Here is a 16,650-nt window from a genome sequence, read left to right as displayed (position 1 = left end):
GATTTCACAAGAATTCACGCTCTGAAATGGAGAGTGTAAAATAACTGTTTCATGTATTAATCATCGCTTCAGTCACGATTAACAAAAGTGTCGTCCAGCAAGATTTCTCGAGAATGAAGCTTTCCTCGCGAAGCATCCGCGATGCCCAACAGTGTGGCAATTAATTACATCGGTAATTGATCCGTATCGTAAACCTTGATCGCGTTATGTCTCACTTTCGCCTCGCGTTGTAAATCAAATCACGCGTGAATCGTGTGGCGTGTAACACGACCGAGCGAAGTAAAAGTCGCGAGAACATCTACGCGGCGAAGAAACGATCGATCGATAGCTACTGTCCGGAGAATTTGTCTCCCTAAAGTGGTGGGGAGAAGGCTCACGTTAAGTAAAAGTAGTCAAGTTCGAATGAAAGTCGTGGAACTTCGAATCGATCGATGGAAAAATGGACGAAATTGTTGGTTACGCGAATGTGGTTGCGTAAATCTCCGGGTTTCGCTCAACCTCGCGGTTTCCTAAGCTCGGTTTGTGGGAAAATATCAATGGGCCATCGAGAGCTGGTCCCCGATCCTTGGAGCAATTCACTCCGAGCCGTTCAATTATCGCCACTTGAGCTAACTCCGAAGCGGCTAGCAAACTTTTTACTCTCTCGGGACGCTCGTTAAGGGATCATTGCCGTGCTTTCAGCAGCGTGTAAAACGCGGCCATAATTTATGCCGCGCGACAACGCGAGCGCGCTGTTTCTGTCGCGTATAAATTAAATCGCGCGGTCCAGGTGCGAGGAAAAAATGGCGGCTCGGTTTCGTCCCGGCGATTTATCGGCGGACGTTGGTCGTCGTGCTTTCGGTATCGTTTCTCGTCTTCTTGGACCTTTTTTGATTATTCTATCAGCGAAGTATAATTTTATACTTCGATAAACCGGGAAGGGTCTGCTCTTCGTCGTCGATTGTATATATATTCGATCTGCTTTGTCGCTGAGGCGTTTGTTTATATTTTCTATCGGGTCTCAACGGTGTGTTGAAGCTGAACAGAACTCGACAAGTGTGAAAACCTTGAGAACATTTATGGTGTTAGAGACAGGAAACCGTAGTCTTCAGTCTTGGTCAAAATAATTGTAAACAAAAATCACAAGATTTCCAAGATTTTTAACACAAAATATATTGTGTTTAGTGTGTAATTTTAATCACGGGAGTCTTATAAATATGGCTACAATAATAACATTTATTTGAGTGGTAGGTCTAAATCTTTCGTTTGGCGAATTTATCTCGAAGAAGTGTTTTGCACATCTGTGAGTCGTTGGTGACGTGCCAGTTCGCGCCATTTTACGTCAGAGATGCTAGGTCACGGGACGTCGCGTTTGTTCGCGCGATTGACCATTTAAAGAACTGTTCTCGATATTCCGAGCGCGGACGCGCGATTAATTCATGCTCTCCTCGTAGGAGCGAGCGTAATCACGGTGCGCGACAGTCTCGATGTTTCACTGTCGCTTCTGGCGCGATACGGCTGACAGTTGGAGGGAAGACGTTCCGTAAATCGACTGGGAAAGACGTCGAGGAGCGTAGGCAGTTGTATATTACCGTATAGGTATATGCATCTTGAGAAGATTGCCTTGGGAGGGTCAATGTCGAGGAATCACTAGGACAGTAGGGCAGTTTCCCTGATCGGTTCTCAGCTTCAATTTATGCTACTGAAACATTTTGTCTGAGAATTGATTTAGTTATTTTTTAGGGTTTCAGTGATCTAGAAGAGCTCAAAGAGATTAACTAAGTCACTGGAACAATTAGAAAGTATAGATAAAGTTTGATTTTGTTCGAACAAGAGTTTGCCTATTTCCGTTTGCAGCCATCTGTGTTAGCCATCTTAGGTCCTAGTCCATACTGATTTTTATCGGACTCTCAAACATTTTTTTACCAGTTGTGGATAATATCGTGCACATATGGCATTTCTTAGGCGTCTCGAGTTCAGCTCCTTTTCGTTCTGAGAGCTTCAAGTGTTTTCGACGCTGGAGTTGAAGTTAAGTAAACGTCAAAATACTCTTGTGGAGCACGTTACGGCTTATTGAGAAATATTTGGAGCAAGATTTTATTTCGATAGTTGTCTCGTTTTCAAATTGGTCAATTTATATTTTTGATATTCAGAGAGCAAGTATATCCATACAATTGTTTGTTATTTATATAACATTTTAGTGTTTTGAAACAGTTACAAATGCCTGGGGGAATTGGAAAATCTCGAGTCGTGCAAGAAAATTTTATTGCTCGACCCATTCGCTTTTTCCCGTATTAAAAACCGCTTACCATTAACCTTCGGCTCGATTCTAATTAAGTCTAATTGCGTTTTATCTCCGGTCTACACGCGATAAGTCGAACGTAGCTTTGTCGCGACTCGGGGACGTAATTTCTTGTCCGACAAAAACCATCGACGATCAAAAATCGATTTCCGCGCTGTAAATTGAAAATTTGCCGACGTCCGTCGAAAGAAAATTAATCGAGGCGTCGTTGTGAGTAAAAAAGGTGTTAAATATTTTCTTTCCATTTCGAAGTCTGTATCTTACAAAAACATATATTTTAGACAAACTGTTTTTGGAATTTCTTCTCAGGTTTTCTTTCTTAATAAAAATACAGAACAAAAGCAACTATATTACCTAATATGTTTGGTTAATATTTTCTTCCTATTTCGAAGTCTGTGCCCTGCAAAAATATATTTTAGGCAAACTGTTTTTGGAATTTCTTCTCAGGTTTTCTTTCTTAATACAAATAAAGAACAAAAGCAACTATATTACCTAATTTTAATGTTTGGTTAATATTTTCTTTCTATTTCGAAGTCTGTGTTCTACAAAAACATATATTTTAGACAAACTGTTTTTGAAATTTCTTCTCAGGTTTTCTTTCTTATTAAAAATAAAGACCAGAAGCTACTTGATATGAATAAGTACCAGATGACTCAAAGAAATCAAGAAACAAATGATTAATATCTGAGTTGATACATACTTTTCCTAGAAAGCAACGTAAGCTACACGTGTCTCAAACTATAACAAAAATTAAATGCAAATATACAAAGAACAATTTCTCAGAAATTTCCAGTCCCATAGCCCCAGTGTGCCACATTTAAAAAATTCTATCAACGTTTACGAATCGAATTCTATATCTTCGCCTGATGACGAATCGTCAGTATCATCATCCACGCCTCTAGAGTCGTCATCGCATCCGTGATCGTGTTCCTCAATTGCTAGGTGCGTCTCTTAGTAATTTCTCTTAGAAACGTCGCGATATTACGTAATTAAAATCGAAGATCCGGCCAGAGTCCAGTCAATGGTAGCTTCGTCACAATGGCGGCTGACTCGTCCACGTGTTTCTCGTGTAGGTGAAATCTCTTTGTCGCTACCTTGAAACCAAGGAAACACCGTTGACTCAACGATCAAAATCTGGAACACGTCGAGAACATATATCGAAGGTTAGGTTAACATCAACTCATACCTTTCCTCGATTCTAATTTCCTAACACTCATAAGCTTAGCAGAGTAAAATACTTCGACCATTTTATTTACACTCTCTTTTAAAGATTCGTATTTCAGAGTTTTAAAAACTCCTATAATTCTATTCAAAGTAATTATTATTTATTTCAATTATAAATAACTCATACCTTTCCTCGATTCTAATTTCCTAACGCTCGTAAGCTTAGCAGAGTAAAATACTTCGACCATTTTATTTACACTCTCTTTTAAAGATTCGTATTTCAGAGTTTTAAAAACTCCTATAATTCTATTCAAAGTAATTATTATTTATTTCAATTATAAATAACTCATACCTTTCCTCGATTCTAATTTCCTAACGCTCATAAGCTTAGCAGAGTAAAATACTTCGACCATTTTATTTACACTCTCTTTTAAAGATTCGTATTTCAGAGTTTTAAAAACTCCTATAATTCTATTCTAAGTAATTATAATTTATTTCAATTATCGTTCGAAGCTTATTCCCAAAAGGAGTAACGTCGATTTAAGTTCGCGAGACGCGCGCCTCGGTGTTCGTCCGTCGAATTAAGAAATGGCGGCCGGGGTGTTACGTTGCATTAAGGCCAATAGTTGCTCGTTTCACGGTGGCCGCGTGCACTGTCGTCGGCCTAGCCCAGATTCGTCCGTTAACGCGACGAGTGCAAACAATAACGTCGCGGCTCGTTTTTCTTCGAGAACGGTAATTCAATCGTGATTTCCAGGGTAGAGGAACGCCGCGCGTACTCTTGGCATACACAGAGGGGCGGGGACGGAGCGCAATGCGACGCCGGGCGAAACCAGTTCTCAGGATAAAAGCGAAGGAGAGAGAAGTCTGACCCCGACGGGGCTCCCGCGTCTACGGTGTGTTCGCTAACCTATCGCGATTCGTTTTCAAAGAACGTGCTGAAGCTTCAAAGCGATATTTAATACCTAGTTTGCCACCATTCCCCGGCTCCTTTCGCGCGATCCCTACGCGAATCGAGTACCACTTCTCCCTGCTCGTCGATCGAGCCCCGATATCTCGAACCAACTATCGAATTCGGATTTCGATCCCCTCGAACTATCGAACTCGACGTCGCGCGCTCTTCCGTTTCAGATCTACGCGTCGACGTTAATATTAACTTAATAAAATAATTGGGAGATACTGTTGTTTTCGAAATTACAAGACTCAGGAACGAGTAACATCGAATACCTATGTTGTTATAATCGAACTTGTATTCAATTTAGGGCTGAAGAAAAATGTAATTATTTTTCTTTTCAATTTTCTTTGGAATAGAGTTGTTTGTGGAAATCCCCTGAATGCACGAATGAATAGAGAATCGATCTCTTTCGTAACGTTACGAACGGAAATCAGTTTTCGAGCGACACAAAGTCAGATTCGGATCTTGCAAAGGCTGCATTCGTTTCCTTCCATGGCTGCCATATCGCGCCTTTGTAATTCCAGGTGTATGAGATCACGGTGTACTTTAGGTACGTAAAAGTCGAGAAAGTTATTATAGCGCGCGGTATATTCCAGGTTTTTGCGCTCGTTGCCGCGAAACGGCCGCGGAACCTTGTGGTTATAGTTGAAATGCAATTGTGCGGCTCTATGAATAACGCGTAATCGTGCGTTTACGAACGTACGTTTGCTCGTTTGAAATTAAAATCGCCCCGGGGTCCGCGAAAATTGCGTTCTTAACAAAGCGGCCATTATTTTCCAACGAAATTAAATTAAAAAAGAACTTGGATCCAAGATCTACCGTGCTGGTAGCTTGGAACACGAGGTACTCGTAAAGCTTTTATTTTACCAATTAACGAGGGAAATTGTACCGAATTCGTTCGTAAAATTATCATTCTTATTTAACCCTGTATTGTATCAATTTTATTTCATTTACCAAAAAAGAAATTATTTGTGGGAATCGATGAGGAAAGTCTTCATTGGTATGCAATTAGTATCATTCTATGCATTTGGTCACAGAGTAATAGAGGACAATATTATACAGGGTGTTCGGCCGCCCCTGGGAAAAATTTTAATGGGAGATTCTAGAGGCCAAAATAAGACGTAAATCAAGAATACCAATTTGTTGATGGAGGCTTCGTTAAAAAGTTATTAATATTTAAAGTTCTGATCGTACTGAATTTTTTTCTCGAAAATGCGCAGGATTTCGGGGGTATGTTTATTCACCAAAAATAATTGTAATTGACCCCTGCAACCAAAAATAATTTTTTTAGAACAATTTGAAATTTTTTAATTTTGGCGAAAAATTTCATATATTCTCGAATTTTTTTCTCGAAAGTGGGTAGGATTTTGGGGATATGTGTAATGACCAAAAATGATTGTAATTAACCCCCGCAACCGAAAATAATTTTTTTAGAGCAATTTGAAAAATTTTTTTTCACCGAAAAATTTCACACATTCTCGAATTTTTTTCTAGAAAATGGGTGGGATTTCGGGGGTATGTCTATTCACCAAGAATGATTATAATTGACTCGTACAATCAAAAATAATTTTTTTAGAACGATTTGAAATTTTTTAATTTTGTTGAAAAATTTCACACCTTCTCGAATTTTTTTCTCGAAAGTGGGTAGGAATTTGGGGATATGTGTAATCATCAAAAATGATTGTAATTGACCCTCGCAATCGAAAATAATTTTTTCAGAACGATTTGAAATTTTTGAATTTAATTGTTAATAACTTTTTAACAAAGCCTCCATCAACAAATTGGTATTCTTGATTTTCGCCCTATTTTGGCCTCTAGAATCCCTCATTAAAATTTTTCCCAGGGATGTTCGAACACCCTGTATATGTATAAATAAATCAATATGGCGGGACAAAATATCCTAAAATACCCACTTAAGGTTTAAAAGAAGTAAACATCTAACAATAACGAATAAAAACAAATAAAATAACACTCCATTAATTCACTTTTAAGCCACCTGGAACGTGCAAACCAGTGAAATTTGCGCAAAACTCCTGTATCTATCGCGATAGGGAAAGAAAGATGGGGACTACCCAGGTACCTACAAATTCCTCGAATTCATTCGAGTTTCTTTTCCGGATTCCGCGGAATTCCGACGCGTTTCGTACGCAAAGATGTCTGTGTTTTTTTTTTCTAAAACAACGCGCATGCAAGTCTGTAAATTGCGGCCGATCGTCGCAGTCCATAGAATCCTAGAAAGCGAAGAACCACCGGGCCCGGTGGGCGTGGAACGTTTCAAGCTCGAGTAAATGTATAACTTGAGTTACACAACCGCGCGTGCATATAACGTATTGTTTTCCCGTTCTATTCACCCGACTTCCCGGGTGTGTTTGCTGCCTTTGCACTCTGTCATCATGCGTTTTTCTCATCCTTAAACGCGTCGAGTAAACGACTCGCGATCTGGTTCAGCGAGCCCCGTGTGTTCCTTCCCCCGAACGAGCGACAGTTTATTGTCGTTGATCTTGTTTGTTTTAGAATCTATGTTTTTACCGTGCAACGTCAGACAGCTACTGCAAACTGACCTCTGAGAAATTTAGATTAGCCCTAGACGCTACACCTCTGCAACTCCTTTGTTCGCAGGCTTTGCGGGTCAAATACACCCTCTCGCGACTCCACAGTTTGTTCTTCCAGCTTTAAACACTTTGAAAAACACTTTAAAGTCGGAGTAACTCTTCAATATTTATTACAAATTATTTTGTTTAATCATTTCTATTTGGAAGTCATTGTTTCTCGATTATTGACGAGAAGCTTCGTTGGATCTCAATTATATTTCGGATTACGTCTCTCGTACGAGCCAGTAGGCGCATAAAATGCGAACAGTGGAACGAATATCGGTATTCGATGCGTCCAGGAAATTTTCGCGTTAATTAATCGCGGCGCGTACGAGCCGCCGGGGAAGCTGTAGTTTTATTTAACGGAGTTTCGCGACAAATTCAACGACGGCAGGATCGAGAACACTCTGTGAAACGAGACTGTTATTAACGGACGGTGAGACGCGATAGTAGGTGGAAAGGTACGCTTACGTTGACCCGGTTACGAATTACCCACGATCGAAGTGCTCTTGCATTTTGCTGGGTCAATGCGCTCCGGGGTTGACTTCTCGGTATTTCGAGCGCAATAACCTGAGATTAAGTCATCGTGACGTAGTTACGTATCGTTTAATCGAGCACATTCGCTTACACTATTTAGCGCGCGGCGCTTATTTGCATGCGAGAACGATCCGTGCTCGTTTATCCGACTCGAAAATCTTTTCCACGAAACACGACGAACGTGCGCCCACGATTATTCTCGTTACGCCTCGTTGCTCGCTTAACAATTAATCCAGCGATCTTAATTTGACCGTTTGTGGAACCCTTTGGACCCCAATTTAAGGCCACTTTTAGCGATAAATAAAAAAATACAGCATAAGAGTAAAAAAATGAGACCACCTTTGTATATCAAATTTTCAGTCTCTCGAGAATTATTTGCATGCTCGTTTAGAACCCTTTGAACCTCAATTTTAGGGCCATTTTTATTAATAAATAAAAAAATACAGCATAAGAGTAAAAATAAGATGACCTTTGTATATTAAATTTTACCTCTAGGGAATGATGGGTGATTCTAGAGGCCAAAATAAGACGATAATCAAGAATACCAATTTGTTGATAGAGGCTTTGTTAAAAAGTTATTAACATTTAAAGTTCCGCCCATACTGAATTTTTTTCTCGAAAATGCGCAGGATTTCGGGGGTATGTTTATTCACCAAAAATAATTGTAATTGACCCATGCAACCAAAAATAATTTTTTTAGAACAATTTGAAATTTTTTAATTTTGGCGAAAAATTTCATATATTCTCGAATTTTTTTCTCCAAAGTGGGTAGGATTTTGGGGATATGTGCAATGACCAAAAATGATTGTAATTGACCCCCGCAACTGAAAATAATTTTTTTAGAGCGATTTGAAAAATTTTTTTTCGCCGAAAAATTTCACATATTCTCGAATTTTTTTCTAGAAAATGGGTGGGATTTCGGTGGTATGTCTATTCACCAAAAATGACTATAATTGACCCATACAATCAAAAATAATTTTTTTAGAACGATTTGAAATTTTTTAATTTTGTCGAAAAATTTCACACCTTCTAGAATTTTTTTCTCAAAAATGCGTAGGATTTCGGGGGTATGTCTATTCATAAAAAATGATTATTATAGACCTCTACAGCCAAAAATAATTTTTCCAGAACGATTTGAAATTTTTGAATTTAATTGTTAATAACTTTTCAACGAAGCCCCCATCAACAAATTGGTATTCTTGATTTTCGTCTTATTTTGGCCCCCAGAATCCCTCATTAAAATTTCTCCCAGGGGTGGTTGAACACCCTTATAATTTTTCTGTTATGATTTACATTAGAAGGGTCTATTTAAATAACCCCCAAAATGAGAAAAAATTCAAGGGATTATCGACTGCACGATGTCACGCGTTCGATAAGGCGCGAAAGTATAGCATCTTTTTTTGCTTCTCTCCATTATCGAACGCCTCTGATAACGATGATAACGCGCATTATTGCAAGTTTAGTCTCGCGTTGCATTTTACCGGGATCTCGTGTCGTTTTTCGCAGCTGCAATTCGATAGTTGTTCTCTATTCGGTCGCTCGTCATGGAGATCCATAGATTCCCCAAGTGGAACGTGATCGACGAGTACTTCAAGGACTTCAACTACTATTTTAAATTAGTAAGTACTCGCGGATCCGTCGTTCTTCGCGCGGCTCTCGTTACGCCTTTTACGTAAGCCACTTGACTCGCGGACCACGGAATCGATTAATCGCTGGGCGTGAAAATTTACGATTAAATCCGCGCCGGGGACAATCTTTCATTCATGAACGGGGGCCACGTTGAACGCCATTTTTTTATTTCTTTGGCGCGTCGAAAATTCGATTGGAATTCCTCGCTCGAAATTCTTCGTTACTCTCTGCTCGATTAGTATAAGGTCAGGTAGTATTCTATAACGTGAACGATAATATTAATTATTATTTTAATAAATTTTATAGAATTGTTCCTGATACCAGTTAACATTAGCTTAGATTTTCTGTTAGAAATCTCTCTATTGTTCTCTTATCTTATTAATTTTCGTAAGTCTTTCTCTTCTTTCTCTATATAAAGAAAACTTACAAAATGACTGATTAAACTCTGTTCTATAAACCAATAAACACACACAAAATAATCTTAATACTGCAACGATTAGGTGTCTCGGTAATATCGAGCTTAGTGTGATACAATGACTTAGTTTTATCGATTTCAAGACTATCTACGCTATTACGGGGTGGCCTAGAAAATATAACCAGCGATTGGCAAATTTTTTATTCAAAAATTTCCAACACTTAATAAAAGATTCAACTTTTGATACGTATATTGTGAAATAAAATAATATTGCACGTTGGAAACGAATGAAAGCTTATCTCAATATCCGTTCGTTAGATAAACGTTAAACTGTAATATTGTACTTTTATCCATTATTTTCTGTTGGGAAAATTCTTTTCTGCAACATTGGTCTCAGAGCGATGGAGAGATTTATCGATAACGATTATGGATACAAATTACTACTTCAGTATTTAAAAAATAACAAAACTATAGCAGTAATCTGGATCTAACCCTTCGTGGTATTGGGCTCGGAAACAATACTACGATACAGGTTTATCGATTCTAGTTCTTGGAGAGTAAAGCATTATTTCTGTCAGATTAGAAATTCCCTGTTTGCACATATGACACACGCCAGTGATGGAGAGAGGTAAACAGTTTCGTGGCGATAAGACGGATACAATTATCATTAATTGAACAGGAGGGAACAGTTCACTGGCAAGAACAAGATGGTAATTAGTCGGTCGCAACACCGTTTCCCGGAAACGAGCATAAAGAACTGTCGATTAACCCCGATGCAATTTTCCTAGAAGTACCGTGTATGACTGTTGTCGCGCCTCCATTGTTTGCGTGGAAATTGCAACTGTGATCGTGACTGCATTCTTGAAATCCAGTTGACTTCTGTTCTGTGCAGCCTAGATATACACATGGTTCCCCTTTGCGTGTATGTTCGATATCAGCGGAAGATCCTGAATCCTGAAGCACTCCAGTTTATTTTATCAAACCTATAATCAACTATCCAAGTCCTTAAACAACAAACACAATGCATTCTTCGTGATAGAAGAATATTGAATATCTTGGAAATATGAAACATACAAGATTCTCAATTTCAAAGCACTTGAATTGCCTTTCTGCAATGTCAACATCAAGTATTCAAGTCCCAAAGTTACGAATCCATTCTTCTTTCGAACGAAGAACTTTAGAGAACTTTACCTTCACTCTGAATTAAATAAGAGTTAAACAAGAACTTCGAAGACCTATGCATGATCCTGAAGACACCAGACACTCGAAGATCCTAAATCCTGAGCTACTCAAGTCAATTTGTTCCAAGAATGAACGAATCAAGCATGCAAGTCCTAAAACTACGAATCCAATTCACTCATCTCTAAATCGAAGAATCATAAAACACCATAGATACGAAGCATTCAAACGAAGATCCTGAATTTTGAAGAATTTCAAGCACCTAATTCCTAAAATTACGAATCCAAATCATTTCTCATTGAACTAAGAATCCTGAACATCCAAAGTCTGATACTCACCCGGATAACTGAAGCTCTCCAATTGATTGTCTCGATCAACACTATGAGAAATTAAGTACCCAACTTTGAAGACACCAAATTACTCGAAGATCCCCAACTCCTGAGACCAGTGAATCCTGGATCCCCAGTTTCCTATCCTAGGAAGAGGTGCCAAAGGTCTGAAAGAGAGCTTCTTTTTGTTAGATCGACGAGAATGGGGACGGTTTCATCAACCTCACGGAGCTGCGCAGCGCCCTGGACATATGCGGGTTCAAAATGCCCGGGTACAAGGTGCGCCAGATGATCGAGGAGTACGACGACAAGCAGAGGTCCGAGCACAAGGGACGTCTCTCATTCGAGGAGTTCGAGAAGCTCTGCAAGGAGCTGAAGGCAAACGAGTTGGGGTCCACGTTCAAGCAGGTCGTGTCGAAGAAGGAAAATCTCGAGACTCTGGGTGGGATTTCGGAGGCTTCCAGCGAGGGCACCACGCACTCGGTGAGACTGGAGGAACAGCTCGCCTTCAGCGACTGGATAAACACAAATCTCTCCCACGATCCCGATTTGAAGCATCTGCTGCCCATCGATCCGGAGGGCAAGGCGCTGTACGAAAAGGTCAAAGATGGAATTCTCCTCTGGTAAGCGTTTCTCAATATTTAATATTTTTTAGTTCGTTAAAAGCACTTAACGATCATCTAACATCGTGGGTTCCTCGTTTCAGTAAAATAATCAATCACTCTTGCCCGGACACGATCGACGAACGGACCATCAACAAGAAGAATCTAACATTGTACAAGAAGCACGAGAACTTGACTCTGGCTCTATCCTCGGCCCAAGCAATCGGTTGCAACATAGTGAACATCGACGCCCACGATCTCACGAAAGGTTCTCCTCACTTGGTCCTCGGTCTCTTATGGCAGATCATCAGGATCGGTCTGTTCAATCAAATCACTCTGGAGAATTGTCCTGGGCTGGCCACTCTGCTGCAGGATGGCGAGCGTATCGAGGACCTGCTGAAACTCTCGCCAGAATCGATACTGTTGCGATGGGTGAACCATCACCTGGAGAACGCCGGAATCGCCAGACGGTGCAACAACTTCCAGTCGGACATCACCGACTCCGAGATTTACACCTATCTGATCAAGCAAATCGCCCCCCACACCGCAGGCGTCACTCTGGAGGCGTTGATGGAGCCGAACCACACGTCACGAGCGGAGATCATGCTCCAGCAAGCGTCGAAATTAGGATGTCGCAGCTTCGTGACGCCCAGCGACGTGGTGAACGGCATATACAAGCTGAATCTCGCGTTCGTCGCCAACATGTTCAACAACTACCCGGGCCTGGACAAACCGGAGAGCAACATCGAGGGTCTGGAGTCTCTGGAGGAGACCAGAGAGGAGAAGACCTACAGAAACTGGATGAACTCGATGGGCGTGGTGCCTCACGTGAATTGGCTCTATTCCGACCTGGCTGACGGTCTGGTGATCTTCCAGCTGTACGACATCATCAAGCCGGGCACCGTGAACTGGAACAGGGTGCACAAAAAGTTCACCAAGCTGCGGAAGTTCATGGAGAAGCTGGAGAATTGCAATTACGCGGTCGAGCTTGGTAAAACGATGAACTTCTCGCTGGTGGGGATCGCCGGTCAGGATCTGAACGACGGGAACGCGACGTTGACGTTGGCGTTGATCTGGCAGCTCATGAGATCGTACACCCTGTCGATTCTGACGTCGCTGGCTGGCACACAGGGCAGCACCCTGGTCGAGAAGGAGATCGTCCAGTGGGTGAACTCGAAACTACAGGGGGCGGGGAAGAGCAGTAGCATCAAGGGCTTCCAGGATTCCTCGATATCCGATGGAAAGGTGGTGATCGATCTGATCGACGCCATTAAACCGGGAACGGTTAACTACGAGCTCGTCAAGGAGGGTGGCGCTGAGGAGGTGAGACCCTGGGGGGATGACTTTGGATAGGGTGTTTTGGTAATATAGGGTCAAAGGGGGCTAAAGAAAGGATTGACAATTGTATTGGAGGCTTTGTTTGCGAGAAATATCACTCTTGTATGCAATTAACTGATGATTGGAGTTGCAAACTTTGTTTTAAAATTCGCTTATCTAGATTGCTCAAGAAAGTTTCCATTTTTGTTGTCAAGGCACTGCACTTTGTTCGAGAATGAAATTGATTCGATTAACTGGACAAACAGATCGATTTAAATTCTTTTCCATGCTCGAAGGCTATCGCTCTTTTTTTGGCGAGACTATTCTTTTTTAAGGGTTATCGACGATGCGCGATAGCGTAATCTCTGAATGGCCTGGGATATGAAAATTTGCGTTCGAGCGGATTTAATAACAAGTTATTATTTTTACCGAGAGAACTTTTTGCTTAATTATAATTCGTGTGCCAAATTAGAGTCAGGTATAGAAGATCCGAGTCACCCATTGTGAAACAAACATGGCCGCCACTAGAGAGTTAATAAGTCCCAACTAACTCTTTCAAATACTATAATAATTTTTTACCATAACCACCTCAGTACAACTAATATTCCTTTCCATTAATTTTGACCAAAACTCAAGGAACCAAAATGGCAGCTCAACCCCGCAAATTTTCAAAGTCGTATATCTCGAAAACGAAGCCTCTAATGAAAAATGTTTGCTCTATATTTTTTACTCCATTTTTCACGGAGAATCACCAGGAGTAGCGAACAATCCGTATATGGATTATTAATAGTTCTTTTTGGGGGTTTCTGAGTCCCCCGATCGGGGGAATGAAAATAGAAATCGGTGGAGGCGATGGTTCGTCCTCGAAAATCGAACGAAGACGTTCCATATGCGCGTTTCCACGTAACCGATCGTCACAACGGCGTGACTAATCGGCGACTGCCGCTCGGTTGCAGGAGAATCTGGACAACGCGAAGTACGCGATATCCTTGGCCCGGAAATGCGGCGCGCGCGTCTACGCGTTGCCTGAGGACATCACCGAGGTGAAACCGAAGATGGTGATGACGGTGTTCGCCTGCCTGATGGCGATGGATTACATCCCCAACATGGACTCCGCGAAGCAACAGAACAACGTGAACAACGGCCAATAATGTCGCGCGAACGTGTTTCACGCGCGAGAACTGTCGACTGAGCCTTGGTTGCCGCGGTACACCGTGTCTCTGCTGCGAACGTAATAATTGTATATACCTAGGTTAGGGTAGCTTGTTTTCCAAAATGAAACCAGGGAGATAGATAGAAAGGAGAATCATGGAACGAATCACGGTACGACGACAATGGCGTTCACATTCTGGACCAGCGGACCTCGTAAATTGTCGGACAAAACCTTTCTGACTTATGAAACACGATAAATCCTGTATCCGATCCACTGGAGAGACTGCTACCAGCACACTGTGATTATTGTATCGATTAAGTTACAGAAGTTTAGACGTCAATCGATAGAGTAGGATCAGAGAGATGTTGGGGGAGTATTTCGGTCTAGCAATCTTTCTTTGTTATTTTTTTAAAGGCAAACCATAGACAGCTCTGTATTGAGATTCCGTACATATAAATAGTGTTGTTTCGAGTATACACAGTATATTTGTCAAGAAAAAACACTGAAAATCATAGGAGATACAGATTATTGAAAAGTGTCATGGCTGACGCAATTCTAGCCGGTTCCCAGCAGTAACTTTGTTATTTCTATGCATTTCCAAGCCGTTGATCTGAAGCAAATGAAACGAAAATCGATCTTTTTCCCCCAAATTTGAGACCAGAGTACTTCCTGGAGTAGAAATCCTCAAGTTCGAGGCCCAGCGTGATTTTATCGAGTCCTTGCGTGGTCCAGGATGTTGGGCAACGCCGTAGATCCTGCTAGCGAGCTTCGAGGGAGTGAATCGTGGAGATGGATCGTTACGATCGTACGGAGCTACGTGGAGGCGTTTAGTGTATACGATAGCACTTCTGTACGCTTCTTTACCGGTTGTCGGTCGCGAGAGAATCGTATCGCGTGATATGGGATTCCCCCTCTCCAATCTTATTCCGCAATCATATCCTTGTCTAGCTCAAACACGTTCGTAATTAGGACTGTTCGAGTATTTTAGAAGTGTTCGAATGCTACGAACGAACATTGAACACTTGAGTATTCGAATGTCGGTGTGAAACAAGAGTGTACTCTTGCACTATGACTGGGACTGCTTATCGAATCGCACTGTTTCGAGTAATTCTAGAATACCACGAATATTACTCTGAAATCCAGCGTACCTTATTATTAGACTGCGGATGTTTATGCATTTATGGGAAATTTTAATCCTCAAAAAACTACAGAATGCATTTGATATGCAAAAATATAAGAAATACTTAATTTAGGGGTTGAGACAGCACTCTGTGAAGCTTCCGTTTCAATAATTTTATTAACAAAAATATGAATTTGCATGAAGATCCGCAGTCTACTTATTATCATTTGTTCTCCCCGTGTCGTTTATAATTATCATTAACGCGTTAAATGGCGATCACTGACGTTAGGAATAGCACTAAAGAACAAGCATGCCATTTTGTAATTTGAAAAAATGTATTACTAAGAAGGAGAAAGAAGAAAAAAGAAAAAGTATCGTGGTATTCTGGGGTTGGGAATAACCGAGCGCCCAGTTATTCGAATAGTCCGGTATTCGAATGGTATTCGCCGAAAATCTGAATCATCGAATCGTAGGAATATTGAAATACAGAGAAATTAGAGAGATAGTCCTAGACCTGTTCGTAACGCGACCCTAGATTTGTATAAATCGATTTTGTAACATCCGTTCTGTCAATAATCGATGTGGGGAAGAATAGTCAATGAAAATCGACGCGACAAAGCGTTCATATACCCAGATACCGAGAAATTCGAATGTCATTCGACCGGTATTCGATCATCCGGGTCGAAGGTTTTAATCAACTTCGTGGGAACGAAAATAATTGGCGTATACCGGATATACGCTACCTTCAGATTGTCGATTATATATATATATATATATATATACATACATATATACTATATTTACATTCTTAAATCATATATATATACTTGAGATGTATACACGTATTTGATATTGCGAGAAACTGTCATACTTTTACAATGACAATGTCTTCGATCGATTAATCAATTAAATTGAGCAACCTGCACGAGGCAACGCTGAAAGTTGTACGATTCGTTTAAACAATTGAACAGGAAATAATTGCGAAACTTTTGGATGCATTTGAACGTTCGTCCTCGAATCGTTTTGCGAGGACGAGCGACGTTTAACGTTTAATTTTAAACCTACCTGAATTTTATATCGACGTTCGAACGTGTTTTAATAACATGCAATTGTTGATAAAAAGAGAAAAAAAAATAGAACAATAGAGAATTTGGATTACTTTTACGACGAATACAATAACGCTGAAACAGCGAGCAACGATATACGAAATGAACGCACAAAGATCATTGTAATCGTGCCATTATAAATATCGAGACGCAATCGTGATTGGATGTTTATGCAATATTTAACGATCCATTCGAAACGGAACTACGTACTTACGTATTTAATGGCGGCGCATACGAAACACGTCGCGGATCGCTTCCTTTTTGTACATTCT

At 40.7% G+C, this 16,650-nt stretch overlaps 1 protein-coding gene across 2 annotated transcripts in view; it reads left to right on the top strand.

Moving 5' to 3' along the window:
- LOC122397753 (plastin-1) overlaps positions 1-16,394 on the top strand; it is a 39,600-nt gene extending 23,206 nt beyond the window's left edge. Inside the window, exons 1-4 of one of the 2 annotated variants that reach the window (XM_043397133.1) lie at positions 9,010-9,147; positions 11,273-11,703; positions 11,787-13,005; positions 13,956-16,394. In XM_043397133.1, the coding sequence (XP_043253068.1) occupies positions 9,073-9,147; positions 11,273-11,703; positions 11,787-13,005; positions 13,956-14,150 (1,920 nt within the window). In that variant the 5' untranslated portion in view covers positions 9,010-9,072 and the 3' untranslated portion in view covers positions 14,151-16,394. Of the gene's footprint in view, positions 1-9,009; positions 9,148-11,272; positions 11,704-11,786; positions 13,006-13,955 lie in introns of those variants that run through there. The other variant, XM_043397134.1, reaches the window with a different exon arrangement.
- Positions 16,395-16,650: the final 256 nt, after the last annotated feature.

Source organism: Colletes gigas, unplaced genomic scaffold (assembly GCF_013123115.1).
Source record: "Colletes gigas isolate AHSC1104 unplaced genomic scaffold, ASM1312311v1 Colletes_gigas_Sc00010, whole genome shotgun sequence".
NCBI classification, from domain to species: Eukaryota; Metazoa; Arthropoda; class Insecta; order Hymenoptera; family Colletidae; genus Colletes; species Colletes gigas.
This window is presented reverse-complemented; position numbering and strand designations above follow the sequence as displayed.